Source organism: Pyrenophora tritici-repentis, chromosome 3 (assembly GCF_003171515.1).
Source record: "Pyrenophora tritici-repentis strain M4 chromosome 3, whole genome shotgun sequence".
Taxonomy (NCBI): domain Eukaryota; kingdom Fungi; phylum Ascomycota; class Dothideomycetes; order Pleosporales; family Pleosporaceae; genus Pyrenophora; species Pyrenophora tritici-repentis.
In genome coordinates this window covers 1232986-1249837 of record NC_089392.1, presented here as the reverse complement: position 1 = coordinate 1249837, position 16852 = coordinate 1232986, and the positions used below count along the sequence as shown (strand labels likewise).

The following is a 16852-nucleotide window of genomic DNA, read 5'->3' as shown; positions in this document are numbered from 1 at the left end:
AGTTAACGCGTAGTAACGAAATATTACAACATTTACGTGTAACTTACCTCCGTATTTTCTCTTAAAACATCTTGCGTCTTGTTTTGCAAATCTTGGGGCTTTCCGTACAGTCCATGCGATCTTTCCAGTGCGGAGAGAGCATAGTCTTCTTACATTCTTCTTCTTCGTTCGATTATTTCGATCCCTTTATTCCAAGTTTCGATATTGATGCGAAATCCCAATCAATATAATGAACTGCCGTACAACCAGGGGTAATTTAGTCACTCACTTGCATTGTGACGAAGCGCCGGTACTTCACTTAGCTCACCCACTATAGTAACTGTAACCCTAGGCGTTTAAGCGCGTCACTCTGAGGCTCGCCACGGACCATAAAACACAGCTGGTCGTGAAATTTCCCTACAAAACTAATCAAAGAATCAACTTCGGCCTCTCAACCACCCTTGTACTAAACAGAACTCAGTCACTTGCTTGGACGAAAAGCATCTATCAATCTTCCAAACCCACCAACGCCCTAGCAACCTTGGAACCATGGCCTCAAATCTTAAATCGTACGGCAATCCGGGCCCACGAGCCCCAGCTGCCATACTGCGCCAATCAAAGCGTTAAAGGGAAACCCGCCGGGCCGGCAAGCCAACACCTCAGCCTCGCACTTCTCTCCAGAATACGAACTGCCACCTTCTTCTCACCCGCCTCTGGTTGAACAACCCTCAAACTGTCTCCGATCAAGACCCCTTCATCATTCACTCCCGCGACAATCTCATCCCTGGCTTCACTGGGCCCAAGGACTGGACTGAAGTGGCGCGGGAGTTCAATGAGCGACTTCGGGGCAAAATGAAGAAGCCTTTGGCGCCAGGAACGATGAGTAATCGATGGGGCATTGCGCGAAAGGTCTTTGCACGGGATAATCCCGAGTATGCGGAGGCGTGCAGGTAGCCTATACCGGGGGACTTGGAGGATGAGTACGAGTATGAAGATGAAGAGGAGGACGAGGAGCAACAGTATCAAGACGTGCATTCGGACAGATGGACGAGGGGCCCTATGGATCCGGACATTGATGCCTATTACAACCGTCATCGACCAGCGCCTTTCTATCAATATCCCGACCCTCGTTTCAATCTTCCCCCGATTTTCTCCTTCCTTCCAGCCAACAATCCCGCCACACTCCAACTCTCACCCCAACTTATACCCAAAAAGCCACCCACTTCAACGCGTCCTCTCATTCCAGGCTCCTACAACCCCTCCGCCATTCACTCAACCTCGATCTCATCCCTGAGCCGCATAAAGTTGCACCTTCGCCACCGCACCTACGAGCCCGTGACCTTTTACTTCCCCTCACCCGACCAGGACAATCTCAGAGAATTCAGCCAAGACGTTGACGCCAACCTCCTGATGGCCGTCTCCCCCGACTATGCCACCCGAGCCCGAGTAGATCCGGAAGACACCGCCTTCGTCGTACCCGCACCCTTTACAGCTCGCACAGTAAACATCTTCATCTTCTTCGAGCGCGAGATGGGGGTCACGTGGATTGTGGATATGGTTGTTGATCAGCTGCTCTTCCTGTTCGATCGGCAGTGTAAGAACAAGGCCGCGCTTAATGATATAGGACATCCGGTGAATGGGTATGTTAATGCCCGTGGCCGGAAGGTGTTTCTGGGGTACAAGCTACCCAATATAGACAAGCCGTTGCCCACGCTTTTGGTGGATGACTTTTGGATGGAGGTGTTGCAGCGCTTTGTAGGTGGGACGAAGGATTTGGATGTTGCGACACTGAGCTTTGTGGGCGATTTGATGAACGGGCTGCACATAGAGGTCGATCGTACCTGGCTCGCTGGCACACAGGCTACAGTGCAGGATATTCTCAGCAGGTCGAGCGATGATTATCCCAACGTTTTGCGCCCAGTATCCCGAGGTCATTACCACTCGCACACTTCTCCGCGCTTTACCCAGCATCAAGTTTAGTTGTCAGAGTACTACATCAATGCTTTGTACGCTATGGACATGCAGGAGAGGGTTAAGCTGTCTGGAGGCTTACCCATGGTGAATAGTCTGGCAGGTCTCGTATGTTCTAGAAACGGCGACACGAGCAGATTGCGCAAGGATGTTCCTTCGGCGGAGATGCTGGAAGCGGAGAAAATGGTGCTGGCGACGGACTGTCGGTTGGAGGAGGCAAAGGCAGCGCTGTGGACTGTGCGCGATGCGGACGTGGAGGAGAAGCTGCGCGCTATTCATGAGGCGGCTTATTTTTTTCGGGCGCTGGTTGGTACTTGCGGTGGTTAGAAAGGGGAGTAAAGGTGATTCGATGGGTTCTGTGACCGAACCTGTGCCAAAGGCTCCCGGTTTGGAATCATGGTTGGGAAGGTAGTTCATGATAAACTTGGGATGACGGCATGTGAGTTCGTAATGAATACGGATTGCCTACTGAATATCAGGATTTCCATTTTTGACGTGCAAAGGTTCATAGTGTCGATGAAATTTAAAATTCCTACTTTGCGAGAGTGTGATGGATGCAAGAGTGTAATGCAAGCAGCCATCCTCTCAAATCCTCTCAATCTGGAGTACATTCCCCTTTCCGTCAGTAGCCAGCCTCTTCTTAACCAACGACGCATTCCTCGGATTCGGAGCATTAAAAATATCGTCAATCTCCTCCAGCGTACGGTTTTTCGTCTCGGGAATGAACAACCAGACAACAAACGCCTGTACAGGACACCAGCAGACAAACACAATATACAGTTTCCAGCCAATCTTCTTTAGCGCAATTGGGTAAACAAACTGGTTGATCAACATGGCCGTGGTGAGCGAGAGGTTAGAGAAAGCCATGCCCTTTGCGCGAATCTCAAAGGAAAGTACTTCGACGGGATACAGAGCCTGCAGTGGTGTGATACCAAAAGCGAAGACGGCATTGAAGAGGAAGACTAGGGCGACAAAGGCATTGCCAGCGGCGGCGCTGTCCGTTTTGTTTTGGTAGGAAACAGCACCGATAGCGCCGGCCCAGATGAAGGTGATAGCGGAGAAGGTCCCGATCAGCATTGGGCGGCGACCGAGTTTGTCGACGGAAAGAGCACCCGCAATGGCCTACATGGGATTAGCACTCGGCCACATTGTTGGTAATTAGACTTACAAAGGCAAATTGCATGCAGCTTTTTCCCAGGTTAATGTTCATCTGCTCGATTTCTCCCGTTACGCCTGCCGACTCAAGAACACCGGAGATGAAGTAGTCGACAGCACTAATTGGCACCAATCAGCTTCGTTCCTTGCCACTAAAACTTCTGTTCAACTTACCCATTTCCCGCCCACTGCGCAAAGATAGCAACGACGCAGTTGCAGGCGAGGCGGTAGCGAGCTTGGCGGGTCTTGAAAAGGGAACGATAGTCCCACCAGCGCTTGTCACCACCATCCATGTTGAGATACTCCTCATACTCGCGAAGCTGCATGGATACCCAGATACTATCTTCATTACCACAACCATGGTACTTTGCGAGAATCTTCTTGGCCTGAGTGTATTTGCCGCGCGTGTACAGCCAGCGAGGAGATTCTGGTAGGAACCAGGGGATTATGGTGAGGATACCTGGGAAGAGCATTTGAAGCCAGACAGGAACCCTCCAGGACTGATTGCCGCCGAGACTGGCAGAGCCGCGGGTGACACCAGCTGCGAGAATCGATCCGACGAACCAGAAGGTGTTGTAGAGGCCAGTAATAACACCTCGGTGAGCTGGATGCGCAGTCTCGACGACAAACAAGGGTCCAGCGGTAGTCAGAATGGGTACAGCGAAGCCTAACAAGAATCTTCCGCCCATGACTTGATTGTGAAGTCCGGAGTCAGCAAACTTTTCGATACATTTCGTACATGGACGCTACTCACATTGACCCACAGGGTTGGAAGCAGGTGCAGTGGACTGGATGATAACACCAGCGCAACCAAGAGCCCCTCCAATCACCATACCAATCCTCCGGCCCCACGTATCACAAGCAGGGCCGATAAAAGGGAGTGCAACAACACCACCAATCTGGTACATGGAGGTCACGATACCGGCCCAGGCACCAGTACTTTCGACATCGTAGTAATCCTTGAACTGTTTACTCGTGAGAAGCGAGTTGAACATGGACCCATCGAAGCCATTACAGGTGGAGCAGAAGAAGCCGACAAAAGCACAGACGTAAAGCAGCATTGCAGATTTGGAAAAGCGCTGCACAGGCTCCTTCAACTTAGCTTCCACGATGGCTTCAGAGCCTGCGATGACTGCGACATTGGTCACGGCACCTTTGGGGTCCTGCTAATACGTAAGTCGACTGTTAAATGTCGTGCCTGGGGCTCACACGCACGCCATTCGAAGAATTTGTCGTGGTGAGATGAACCTCTTTGATGTCTGACATTGCTGTATTCAGGGGCACTCCAGACGAGTTGCTGCGAGGTAAGCTGCCAACTGGGACGCGACTGAACTATAAGACATGTTTTAGGAGCATGCAAATCACGTATAGAGGGCCAGAGTACCGGGTTGTGGGCCGCAATGACCCGCTGATGGTGCTCCCCCAGTGGCGTCGAGTAGGGGGGGTCGGTGTTCTAGAAATATGGTTTGGGTCGAGATGAGCACGGAACGTCATGGTCCGGGCCTAATTCGGGGCGGCTCCTGTCGCCTACGACATGCCCCTACCGTCCCGCTCATGTGCAGATGCGCCACAGTTTGCGAGATTGAGTACACTTGTTCAAGGAAGCTTGAAATTCTCCGTAGAGAGTATCGTTGGTGCTGCTGGTTACGCTGCGCAGCGTTTGCTACTACCCCTATGATGGAAAGCCGTGATCGGCATGACAGTCACTTGGCGATGCTGACGGCAATACTAGACAGTTGTGGGAGATTCCTCTGAACTTTGAAATCCGGATTGATATAACCCTGTCTACCAGGGATACCGCGTTCAACTTTGTTCTAGGCAGCGCTAAACCAATGACTAGGTCTTGATGTCAAGCAGATCAACCACGCAATCATGCCGGGCGTGTTTTAGTTTAGCAGCTACGGCAATACGGTAGTCCTGGATATTAATCAGCAGATAATCATCCAGCATGCACGTGCTTGGGGCTAGAAAGTGGATCGGAGGTGTCAATGCAGCATCTCCTATTGTCAGATTAGATGAGATATTGCACAAAAGTGATGGATGTTCATGATTGATTGTATTGTTCTCTGTTCTAAGGTGCGCGCTGAGAGTTTTGTTCTGCTAAGACGCTAACCCGTTATTAGCTAGCGGTGTCGGCACTTTCGGCTCGACACGCCTGCTATCTGACACCTATACTGAACACATGGTATAGGTGGAATGAGCAACCGCTGAGATGTAGCCATGTGTGAAGGAAGGCCTGCCGTTGACGATAATGCTTTCTGTCCGCGAATGAGCTAGAAGATTAGCTGCAGGTGTGTATGTAGTGCAACAGGAAGGCGCTTGCTGGGGGCTGGTGTCTGACCCCGCATGATGGCCATAGCCCAAGCGCCTCGATGCTGAGCACCCAGAGGAGAAACGGAGAGTGTGTTGGTTGTCGAAGGGAACGCTGTGGGGTGAGCGACGGGGAAAGCCTAAACTAGCTCTGGAGGGCGTAATCAAGGACGCTAAGTGGGCCTACCCCAGGTTATCTTCTGTGGGTCAGGAACTACGGAGGGGCTGTCCCCGTGTCGCGTTGGGCCATGTCGATATCTTGAAATGCTGTAAGCGTAACGCATGCATGGGCTGTAAGTTTACAGTGGGATATATGCCGACCTGTGATCAACGGCAGACCAGGCATCCTCGAATAAACCATGAGCTCACGACCAGGACCGAATCCTATAATCTTGGCGCGGGTGTGCATTTGAGATCTTACGGGAAACGTAGAATCTATACTAACAGGCGCACAGTTGAGGGCGGTCCCGTGAATATCCCTTAGATGACTTGCAAGTGAAGCCAAGCACAAGGAGGTAACAAAAGGTATGTTCTTTTGAGGGCTCCAATCCGGCTAACACTGCATTTGTACTGTATACAAGAATCCTCTAGTACTTGTCCTGTGTGTAATGCTGTCAAGTAATTCCTTTGTCACTGAGACCTGCATTATGGGCTTCCAACATGTGTAAACATGTGCTAAGCTGATAAGGTTACCACGACCGGATTCTTCTAGATGATTCTATTAGTAAGAAAGCTAACACTCCTACCTATATTTGACAGCCATATGGCCCCGCAGCAAAAGTCTGTACGGCAACCAGGCCTTCTGAGTGACCAGTAGTTCTTTGAAACCATTCATTGTAATGACTAACTACCGCACGCCATCATCTCCTGAATATGAGCGACAAGTTCATAATGACATCCATTCGTCCCAAGCACCCGATCTACCAGTCCTGCCACACAAATTGTAGCAGTCCAGAACTCGCGCGCCGGATCGCTAGGCTCTGTGTTGTTGAAGAGCAAATTCAGATCCTCAAGTCCTAGGTTGATTTCAGCTTCCTGCTGTGATTTCCAGCACCAGTGATCCAGCACAAGGCCACGGACATGGTCATCCTAGACCTGGACCGCAAAGCAGTATAGCTCTATGGCTGAGGCACCATCGCGAAAGATACGATTTGGCAGCTGGGCTATTTCTTTGAAGGAAACGCATTCTGCATAGCGTTCGATAAGTCCCAGTGGCCAACATTGAAGCTGCACCTGCGTACTAATGTTGTGATCTAACAGTTGTCGAAAGACAGAGGAGTTCATAAGGAGATCTTTGCGATTCGCGATTACAGATCCAATTTGGATTTGCTGGTTGTCATAGACATCTATGCTGACCTTCTCGGGAAGTGTGAACAATGCTTCATCGGCGTAGTTGTGAAGGTCAGCTAGATTGCGAACATGATCTGGTGGTATCCAGCCTCCAATCCAATCATTATATGAATCATTGGATCCGACACCGTCCTGTAGATCATTAGCCCGAAGAAAATTGTGATTCTGTTTAGGGTTGCCAAGTATGCCATCAGACTGAGCAAATGCGACGACAGCTTCTGGATAACGTTCCTTGACTTTTTTCGAATAGATGATTTTGGATGGATACGTTAGATGCTTTTCCATCCAAACAGCTCGTCCCTGTCGCACACGCTTTTCCATTGCTGCCGAAGCAATGGACTTGCCATACCGCTCGTTATACGCTTTTGCGATGGCTGACCATGGAAGCGGACCATGTGTTTCAGACACTGTACCGTACGGGTCGGGTTTATTGTTATCGCGTATGAGAATGATAAAGCCAGCTTGTTCTTCCCGCTCGCGTTTTAGTAAATCCTTGTCTTTTACGGGCATGGGACGGGGTGCTGAACGTTGTGAATGGACCGGGATATCTATTTCCATTTCTTCTATTTGCTTGTATTTTGACCCATCGTCGCTTTCTTGGTAGTCATCTGCGCTATCATCTGCCGCATCGACCACCGGTGGGCTGTACGCATAACGTGCCACAGCCAAGCCGTTTAGCTTAGCCATGGCGCTTTGTGATGCAGCTTCAACGTTGAAGTAGTGATTCATTGTGAGATGAGAATCGTTTATAACGATTGGTATGACGGTGATCCGAAAACGATAGGCGTGAAGAAAGTTGATAAGACGACAAAGGTCAATTCCCTGATCGTTCCGTTGTCACAACGCGAAGGGTATCGGTACTGTATGCCCACCCGGATAAAATCTCTATGTGTATTCATATTCATAGAAGAAGGTGAAGCGTCTCGCGACTCAGAGATGACTTTTTTGATTGCTCCATCGTTCTAGCCATAGGTCGAAGCAGACCACACGTGATGGAACGGGGGGTTTAAAGGAAGACGCACAGCTGGGTAAAAGTACGTTTCATTAGTATTGTATCGTTCCGAAGAGAATTTCGTTCGTTGATCGCGCTTACAGACAGGTCGCAGGTCGGAGGTTAGTTGGAGTTTGGAAGAGGAAACCTGGATGAAGATGAGTCGTGTCATGTGCTTATCGATAGTTAGCCGCTTCAGCATCATTGGCGCGCTGCAGTCAACCCTCAATCCACGAACATGTGAGGCACGCGTCGACACTACGCGCTGCGCAAACCATGTACCACCTCTTCAAGTCGATATATCTGCATGCGACAAGTAAAGAAGGCACGTGACGTCATTTTACAGCCGAAACATGTCCAGGCCCAAATGACCACCTAGTCGATATGCGCTTACGTCCCCATCTAACAACCGACAGAGTATTCCGTTCTACTCCTTGGTCTCGACAATGCCGGCAAAACCACGCTCCTCGAACAGATAAAAGGCACATATACGCCCTCGCATCCCAACCTAAAAACCGTCCCCACTGTCGGGCAGAATGTGGCTACAATCGCGCTTCCGCCGCCAAACCCGCCCATCTACCTCAAGATATGGGATGTCGGCGGCCAACATAGCTTGCGCGGGCTCTGGCAATCATACTACAGTAGCTGCCATGCCATCGTTTTCGTAATAGACAGCAGCGATGTTGGCAACGCGACACTAGCAGATATGAGCGCCAGCAACGCAGCGAGCAACGAGGACATTGGGCGACTGGACGAGTGCAAGCTGGTCTTGGAGAGCGTGCTGGCAAGCGAAGATGCCAGTGGCGTGCCGATATTGATATTAGCAAATAAACAAGATCGCGAGGATTGTGTCGAGGTCGTGCGGATCAAAGAAGGCTTTGTTCGGAGGGTGTTTGAAGGAGAAAAGGGTGGAAACGTAAGAGATAGCAGAGTGCTACCGTGTAGTGCGCTCACGGGTACCGGTGTACAAGAGGCAGTTGAATGGCTATGTAGCAGGATGGCGTTCAACAAAGAGGCAAGGCCACCCGTTATGCGATAGTTGTCGACGCGGCAGTGTCAGAAATATACCCCATGTTTTCGCGTCCTGCACCCGGTTGTTACTTTCGATCTGCATTCTATGCAACAAGATTGTTTGAATATCGCTTTCTAATCTCACATGCAAAAGCACATGCGGATCGGCGAACTCTGCTAGGCCCGCCACGCTTTGGGTGGCATGGTCCTTTCTCCTACCTCAGGTTGTTGTTGATGTTGATTATGGTTTAACGCCCTATCTGTAACCTCCCATAGGGTATTCGGGCGGGTCCCGCCGTGGTCTTATAGTGCTGTCGCACTTGCCTCGTGGAACCTATTCCTAGGTGTTTTGTATCTAAGGGGAGTGATGTCCTGCCTATATACATGTTCGTGAAAAGGACTCCCGCCATTTGAAGCCGTTTTCCTACAATATTCTAGTATTTCGTGGCTTGCGCCTTTGATCGATGCAGTACAATGACTGCTTTTTAGAGAGAGAAACGAAAAAGTAACAAGAGGCAGTTTGAAATATAATGAAAAGTTTGAAAGAGAGCGTGTGGGTTGTGGCATCTATGCGGCGTTCTGCCGCGAATCCTACACTGAATAATGCCAAGGAATTCAGCGGGTCTTTGTGAAATTCAAAAATAGAAATCACTCGTTATAGAAGGAGTTCGTTACCTTAACGAAGGTCTCGAACTCTTGTGGCTGGTCTATTAATTGCGCGAGGTACGCTAGGCCTTCCTGTCTTGTGCGAGGGGGCACGATGGGGCGTAGAGGCCACTTCTTGAAGTGTGTTGTGGCTCTCTTGCAGAACACTAGGTGTTCTGGCGTCTTGGGCCTGCCGCATAGGCATTTCGAGGTATCCTCGTGGTTGAATTTTCGGTGGTACCATTCAAAGTCGCCATGCGTTGAGCGTATCATAAGGACTTTCGCGAGTATCCTTCGGGGTAGCCATAGCGCTGCGGGCGTGCGCCTAGTATCGTATGGCAGCTGCCATTGCGTGTACCATGCTGATAGCCTACTGCTCTTATCCTGCCACCAAGTGTCCCTTGTATGTTCGAGGAGGCGGCGGCCTACTGTTCGTATACCGGATCTTGTGGGGAGGCGGCCATGCCGTATGGCTGGTGCGGGTCTTTGGCCTCGCTGTCAGCCAGCTGGTCGGCGAGCTCGTTTCCAACAATCTTCATGTGTCCCGGCGCCCACCGCGTTTTCACGTTGTAGGCCTCCATAGCTCCATGGATTTGGAGGAACGCCCATTGGGAGGAGGTAGGGGCGGTTCCGCGTATGCCCCATATTACCGAAGTGCTGTCTATGCAAAGTACGATCTCCCTCTGGCTAGGCAGTGAGAGTTGTAGTGCGTGTTTGAGTCCTCTGCACGCGCCTATAGCCTCCGCATCGAAGACGTGGCTAAGGGCATTTAGTGAGCCTTGTCCAGTCGCCACGGCGGCCTGGCCCTGGTATATAGCGTACCCGTAAGTGACCACCCTTGTACCGTTGATTTGTTGTTCAGACCCGTCTGAGAAGACAGTGATTGTCTCTTGTCCAAGAGACTCCCACCAGATGGTGAAATTCTGGGCAGCAATGTCCTTTCCTTGCCCTTGCGTTGGATCCTGCCTCGACCCGTCTGAAAAGTGAGGGCTGGCTAGGACGTTTCGGGGTGTGGCGGGTAGCAGTTGTGCTACGCGCTGAACCTTCGATCTTGGTATCCGTCGGTTGCCCGCTGCGCGTCCTCGTATGACTAGTGGCAGTGTAGTTCTATTAGTAAGTGGGTGCTTGTCGTCTATTGTGCGTAGGTGAACTGCAAAGCGGAGCTTGGCCTCCTCTAGCGCCACCTGTGCCGACGGCATCGCAGCTTCTCTTAGCAGTACTGCGTTTGGTGTTGTCCTCCACGCAGGGAGGATTGCCTTCGTGGCTGCTATTAGTGCCTGATCTATCGTGGTTAGGTGCCAGCCTACCCTAGTGCTGACCGTGGGTTTACGGGAAACCCTTGCAATTCGTGGGTTCTTCGTCCTGCCCTCGTACCATGTTTCGGCTCCGTATAGTAGTATGGGCAGGATACATGTTATGGCTGCCTTGCGTAGCGATCCTGCTGGAGGGCCGTGGGCTGTGTTGGCGAGGCTCCGGAGATGGTTCGCTACTTTCCTAGCTTGCGCCGCCCTTTCTGCGACGTGCTTCTTGAAAGTTAGTCCCCTATCAAACCACACCCCAAGCCAGCGCAGCGCTGTCTGGCTTCCCCCCTGCGCAGGGGCTATAGGGTGAATTGTTTGATCTTCCAATTGGATTGGCGGCGCATGTAGTCCTTTCTGGCGCGTGAGGTGGATCAGCTCCCGTTTCTCTGGTGCAAACGTGATCTTGTTCGCAGCTCCCCATTCATTGATAGATTTGAGGTCCTCTGCTAGCAGTGCGACGTTCTCGTCTAAAGAGTGGGAGACCCGGTATAGGTTGATGTCGTCGGCATACCCGAACCGGAGTTTTCGGTCCTGGTTGAGTAGTTCAGCTAGGTATAGGGTGTATAGGACCGGTGATAGCGGCGATCCCTGCGGGGTGCCGCAGGCCACTCGATGTACAGGTGTAGTGACATTGCCTAGGCGTACTCGCACCCTCCTTTCCGACAGGAAGTTCTGGATAAATTTCCGGAGTAGGGGTGGCCACCCTTGTTGCCGCATTCGGTGTAGTAGCCTGTTTTTCAGTAGCGCGTCAAACGCCCCTTGGACGTCTAACGTGAGCATAGAGACATGCTCGTGTCTTGACCAAGCCATCTCCACGTCGTGTGTGAATGCGGTCGCCAGGTCCATCGCAGAGCGTTTTGGCAGCGCTCCACCGTGCTGTGGGCTTAGGATGTCAAAAGCCATAGCTGTGTGTGCTATGCGCCTTGCTATGATACGCTCGAGTCCCTTCCCTAGACAGGACGATAGGGCAATTGGTCTCATTGATCTGGGTGAGGACTTATCCTTCTTCCCGACTTTGGGTATCATGGCCACTTCTACCGTCTTCCAGGCGGCTGGGTAGTGGCCTTGTTCCATGCACGCCCGGTAGATGCCTAGCACTAGGTGTCTAATGTGTTCCCAGCATGCCTTTAGGAGTCGGACGGTCACCTGATCGGGTCCTGGGGAGGTGCTAGATACTCCAATCACGTAGCGTTCAGTCTCCTCCATCGATATGTATGTGTCCCATGGTAGTGGCGTGGTTTGCGGGTCGTTGTCAAGAGGCGGTGGTTCTAGGAGGTCGTCCTCCGCCGAAAAACGGTCGAGGATTGCCTCTCTAAGTGCCTCAGCTTTCTCGAGTGGTGCTGTGATTGTCCTACCTTCGATTACAAGTGGGGTGTCCCGTTGGTCGAATGATAGTTTATGCCAGCCTACTAGCTTGTATAGATCTTTGTCGTTATTACAGCCGTCTATGCGCTGCTGCCAGTACGTTCTCTTGGCTTTTCGTACCGTAGCTAGGAACGCACGGGTGGCTTCTGAGGGGATTGGCCATAGTCCGACTTTTCCTGGATATGCCGCTTATACGCCACTCTACAGTCCTCTGTCCACCATGGGGCGGAGTGGCCTTTTTCTCTATTTGGTGTTCCCGCCGCGTGCATTGCATCTCCTATAGCTTGGGTGATTCTAGCTATGCTTGCGTCGATTACGTCCGCTGGGGCGCTATTGCTAATTGGCTGTACGCCTACTGTGTAGAGTTGAACTAGCCCGGCAAACCTATCTATGTTTCTCTCGTGGACCCGGTAGTGATGCTGTTCTAGCACCGCTCTCCCTCGGCTTGGAAGGACAGTCACTAGGGTGAAATGGTCTGACCCTGTATACATATCTTCGCGGACTGTCGTTCTAGCGAAGGGTATATTTAAGAAGGATACGTCTAGCACGTGTCCCGCCCGATGTGTTGGGTTACCTGCCTCGCCGATGTAGGGTATGTCGTTCTGAGTGGCCCAGCGGGCGATCTCTGCCCCCTATTGGCCGACGTGGAGCCGGGCTCAAAAAGTTCATGGCGGGCGTTTAAGTCACCCCCTATAAGGCAGTTACGGGGTGGCGTTAAAGCTGTGAGGTATTGAAATGTCGAGTCATTCTGTGGCTGCCTATAAACATTCAATATGCGGTAGCCGTTGGCCTCGATCCATAGCACATCCCGGCTGATGCGTGGGTGTATAAGAGTAGCCCTTATATTTGGGCTCTTACGGGTATAGGTGAGCACCCGTGGTCGGTCAGTTCCCCACGTTGTGGGGTTGTTCCAGCTTATCACTGGCGATATCATATGGAATCCTGGGTGTGTAGAGGTCCGGGTTCCAGTGAGAGTAAAGGGTTCTTGGATGCATACTATGTCTATGTCTGCTTCCCATGCACGTTCTAAGGCTGTAATGTGGCAAGGCGAGCTTCTGGCCACATTCACCCAGCATACCTGCATTTGTCTGTGTCGGTGTGGCGTGGTTTCGCCGGGTGAATTTGCGGGTTGTGCCCTCATTACGCACTAGATCCGAGGCTCATTTCAGTGTCAGCGTGCTCAGACGATGACGTATTAGGGTCTTGGTCAGCGGTGCTAGGCTGCACGCTTCTAGCAGACATTCGCGCTAGGTTGAGGTCTTGCGTAGTTGCAGCTGTTCTCTTAGACCTCCTAGTCCCTAGGGTGGTTGCGGGCTCTCTAACAGTGGCTGTGTTTAGGTTGTTTACGTCTTGTCGGCTTCTTTTACTTGCGTCCGTAGGTGTTCCCACAGGCTCAGTAGTATTAGCTATGTCGCCGTCCGTGATTTCAATGGAGGTTTCGACCGTGCTGCCTGTCTGTCTTCCTCTAGCTGGCTGTATTGCCTCAGAAGCACGGTCACCCGCCTCCCTAATGAATTTTAGTTCCCCCTTTATAGGTTGGATGAGTCGGCCATTCACCCTCGTTGGGGCTGCTGGGCACTTGTCGTGGGTTGCTGGAAATGGGCCATGGCAGTTGGCGCACTTTGGTGTGTCTTTGCATTGTTCTCCGTGTGGTCCCTGGTGAGTTGCCGTTGTTTTGCTGCATGTCGTGCAGCGGGCTGGCCTTGTGCAGCGGCTGGTTTTGCAGTACCCTAGGCAGCCTGGGTCGTGCAGCATTGCAGGTGAGTTCTTCTTTATCTCGTGCGCGTAGTCGCCCGTCCCAAATAGGCGAAACGATCGTACGGGTCTGGTGAAAGATATAATCCAGGTTGTCCTTCCCTCCGTGGGTCCATGTCTGGAGGGCCGGCAGCTCGCTGGTTCGATCCCTGTCTGGGACAGAGCTTCGCTGACTATATCGTCTATTGTGGTGGGTATACTTTCCCCTGTGATAGTGCGGTATGAGCTTTCTACGCCCTGGACTGCATAGTTCACCCATCGTTCAGGTAGTCTTGCGCTCTCGCCCTCTACCGCTCGGATCATGAGTTCGCGATTCTCCTGCCCCATAAGCAGGGCCTTGATTTTGTCGTTGCGGGGCGTAATCGCCCAGCCAGTCTTGATATGTTTTGCCGTAGGTATGTCGGAGGGGGTAATTTCCTTAATCGCCTTTACAATAGCCATGCGGGCCGCAAATGGTGATGCCCGTTGGAGCCGAGCCTCCGCTCCAACCGCTATAAGGATACGGTTGTCAGTGTTTAGAGGTCGCCTAGGAGTTTGAGCTAGCTGCTTTGGGGCAGCCGTGGCCGCTTTCGTCGTAGCGGCCCCCCTTGCTGGGGGGTTGGATTTTTCAGGGTCCTAGCTACGTCCGCCCAGGAGCGGTGCGTAGTGTCAGAGTCGCTCCCTGAGTTTGGGGGCGTGATTAGGGGCGTGATTAGGGAGGTGTTAATAGCCCTTAGCACCTTCTGTTAAAGGTCCTTAGCCACACGGGCTCCGTCTGGGTCGGTGTACTTCCCAAGGCATCTGTCGACAGCTGTCGCTAGATCCGTTATGATGGAGTGGTGGAGGTTTGTAGCTTTTTGGGCTGCCTGAATCCGCTGGCGGACCGCTTCAGAGACAGCTTGATTGTAGGAGGTGGGCGCAGTGCTACCGATAGAAGGTTCAGCACGAGTATGTGCTCGCTGCCTCCTCTTGTTGCCGCGCAGGTCAGTATTAATAGGGCTCTCAGGCTCCTCTGATCGTGTATGGGGGGGTTGGGCACTCCGTGGCGCCCTCTCTGGAGTTTCTACATTAGCCATTCTAACCACCTCCGCGAGAGCAGAAAGCGGTTATTTAGCTGAGGTAGTTACAGGCCGCCGTGCCGTTAAAATGATGTAAAAATCGTATAATTTTATAAGGGTCCCAAATTCCTTAAAAGTTGGTGTTCGGTGCTCCTACCTCAGGTGCTGACGCGGGCGGCTCCCCAAGCAGAGGAACTCTACACTGAAAGACTCTCTCAATAATCTCAAAGGAAAGACGATTATATCAAATCTCCTGAATGGTCACAAGCACTAAGCACTTATTGTGTGTATGTCCGCTGTCGAAAATGCAGGCAGCAGGGACGAATTGAGATGGTAGCTGCCAGCTGGCGAGTTTTTCACAGCGGGGACTGTGTTTCGTACCCCTTTTATCTGTCGGCATGGTATCAACGCGCAACATACACTGTGCTGACGGGCATGAATACGCTTGTTATGGCATGGCCTACAGTGACGATGTGAAACTACAAGCTGCCGTGTCTCGGGTTGTCTCTCGGCATGTTATTCGGGCATGTCATGAGGAAGAATCAGCTTCAAGCCACCGAGATGAGATGGTTTCATGTACCGCGTGTAATCTGCTACGCAAAACTCAGTTGGGATCCCGCGTCCAATATAATTGTAAAAAGGAGATCAACTAATGCGATTATTTACTATCCCACTTACAGGGGACACTGAATGGCAACTTCTTCTTTCACTGTTCCTCTGTCACATTGCCTGGCTATCTAACTACTCTATGTCTCCCTACTGCAGTTGCACATGTTGTCATGGCTCACTTGAAGTTTCAAGCCGCAGTTCACCATTGTAAGGTATACGATGAAGTGTGCAATTATTAGCAACGAGCAAAAACACGGCGTATCAGTCACTTCGAAATGGACTCGCATCAAGAGACAAATCGGCAGTAATGGGTTGAAAAAGTGGAGTATGGAGAAAGAGTTAGAATAACAGAAAAGAGTTATTAATTCAATCTACTGATTATTCTAAAGTATTGTGTTTATGATGCGAGGGCTGGCAGACGAGAAGTTCAGCTCATCTAGGCATTTCGCTTGTCGCTCACACTGACTACTGCCGTGTGTATAAAACTACGTCTGCCATGAACCACAGAATCCTTTTCATCCTCTGGTTAACAGACCGATGCCTTGTCGTGACGCTTAAAAAGCACACTGGCACTTGGGGGCGTTGACGACCTGACCAATCTGGAGCGAGGTGGGGATAACCATGGGGTTGGCAGCAAGAACTTGACCAACAACGAGACCCCTGCTCTCGGCAATGGCAGAGAAGGTGTCGCCGCTCTTGATAGTGTATTGCTCGTTGTCGCACCTGCAGCCCTGGCAGATAGGAACGGCGAACGTAGTGTTGACGGCAATTGTGTCGAAGTTCTGGATCGCACCACGGTTGGGGGCCTCAAGGGCGTCGAGGGTAAGGGCGAAGCTGTTGGCGATGCCAAGGGTGGTATCACCAGGAATGACAACGTAGACTGGTGGGTCGACAGACAGACCCTTGACACAAGTCTCGGTACCGGTGGCCACGACGCGGTTCTTGACGCAGGTGGTGTTGTCGGCCTTGCCAGCGGCACAGCCTTGGGGGACGATCAAAGCTTGGCCAATCTCTAGCTTGTCGATGTTTTCGTCGGTGATGTTGTTGTAACGCGCAATATCGCAGATACCACTCTTGAATTGTCCAGCGATCTTGGTCAAAGTGTCGCCGCTCGTGACGTTGTATGGCACACCACTGGTAGAGCCGCAAGGGAGGGGCCCGAATTTCGCCTCGCCTGTTCGTTGTTTAGTACACTGGAAGTCTGGGAAGCGTTGTCTGAACTTACAGCTGGCCTGGGCGTTTTGACCTGCGGGTGCGGCGCTAACGGAAGCGATCAAGAAGGCGGCGGTGGCGAAGAAAGTGGACTTCATTTTGATTGTTGAGTTAAAGGTTCAAATAAGACCGGACAATTAATGTGTATGTAAAAGAGTGTG

At 51.6% G+C, this 16852-nt stretch overlaps 8 protein-coding genes across 8 annotated transcripts; 2 read left to right on the top strand and 6 right to left on the bottom strand.

Moving 5' to 3' along the window:
- Window positions 1-1038: 1038 nt before the first annotated feature.
- PtrM4_078430 (Tymo-45kd-70kd multi-domain protein) lies at window positions 1039-1959 on the top strand (the record flags this gene model as incomplete). The annotated part of the gene is made up of 1 exon (XM_066106342.1): window positions 1039-1959. The coding sequence occupies one exon, from the start codon at window positions 1039-1041 to the stop codon at window positions 1957-1959; it is 921 nt and encodes a 306-aa protein (XP_065963280.1).
- A 576-nt stretch (window positions 1960-2535) lies between these two features.
- Window positions 2536-4371, bottom strand: PtrM4_078420 (ProP, Permease major facilitator superfamily; the record flags this gene model as incomplete). Its single annotated transcript, XM_066106341.1, has 5 exons — window positions 2536-3072; window positions 3119-3224; window positions 3280-3796; window positions 3860-4268; window positions 4321-4371. 5 exons carry the CDS (start codon window positions 4369-4371, stop codon window positions 2536-2538), a joined length of 1620 nt encoding a protein of 539 aa, XP_065963279.1.
- Window positions 4372-6504: 2133 nt separating this feature from the next.
- On the bottom strand, window positions 6505-7494 carry PtrM4_078410 (uncharacterized protein; the record flags this gene model as incomplete). The annotated part of the gene is made up of 1 exon (XM_001940737.1): window positions 6505-7494. The coding sequence occupies one exon, from the start codon at window positions 7492-7494 to the stop codon at window positions 6505-6507; it is 990 nt and encodes a 329-aa protein (XP_001940772.1).
- Window positions 7495-8032: 538 nt separating this feature from the next.
- PtrM4_078400 (GTPase SAR1 and related small G protein) lies at window positions 8033-8795 on the top strand (the record flags this gene model as incomplete). Its single annotated transcript, XM_001940736.1, has 2 exons — window positions 8033-8072; window positions 8173-8795. The coding sequence occupies 2 exons, from the start codon at window positions 8033-8035 to the stop codon at window positions 8793-8795; spliced, it is 663 nt and encodes a 220-aa protein (XP_001940771.1).
- A 620-nt stretch (window positions 8796-9415) lies between these two features.
- On the bottom strand, window positions 9416-12347 carry PtrM4_078390 (uncharacterized protein; the record flags this gene model as incomplete). The annotated part of the gene is made up of 3 exons (XM_066106340.1): window positions 9416-9796; window positions 9853-12168; window positions 12216-12347. The coding sequence occupies 3 exons, from the start codon at window positions 12345-12347 to the stop codon at window positions 9416-9418; spliced, it is 2829 nt and encodes a 942-aa protein (XP_065963278.1).
- Window positions 12348-13218: 871 nt separating this feature from the next.
- On the bottom strand, window positions 13219-14274 carry PtrM4_078380 (uncharacterized protein; the record flags this gene model as incomplete). The annotated part of the gene is made up of 1 exon (XM_066106339.1): window positions 13219-14274. One exon carries the CDS (start codon window positions 14272-14274, stop codon window positions 13219-13221), a length of 1056 nt encoding a protein of 351 aa, XP_065963277.1.
- A 284-nt stretch (window positions 14275-14558) lies between these two features.
- Window positions 14559-14888, bottom strand: PtrM4_078370 (uncharacterized protein; the record flags this gene model as incomplete). The annotated part of the gene is made up of 1 exon (XM_066106338.1): window positions 14559-14888. The coding sequence occupies one exon, from the start codon at window positions 14886-14888 to the stop codon at window positions 14559-14561; it is 330 nt and encodes a 109-aa protein (XP_065963276.1).
- A 1145-nt stretch (window positions 14889-16033) lies between these two features.
- PtrM4_078360 (LytE, LysM repeat protein) lies at window positions 16034-16789 on the bottom strand (the record flags this gene model as incomplete). Its single annotated transcript, XM_066106337.1, has 2 exons — window positions 16034-16653; window positions 16705-16789. The coding sequence occupies 2 exons, from the start codon at window positions 16787-16789 to the stop codon at window positions 16034-16036; spliced, it is 705 nt and encodes a 234-aa protein (XP_065963275.1).
- Between the last annotated feature and the right edge of the window lie 63 nt (window positions 16790-16852).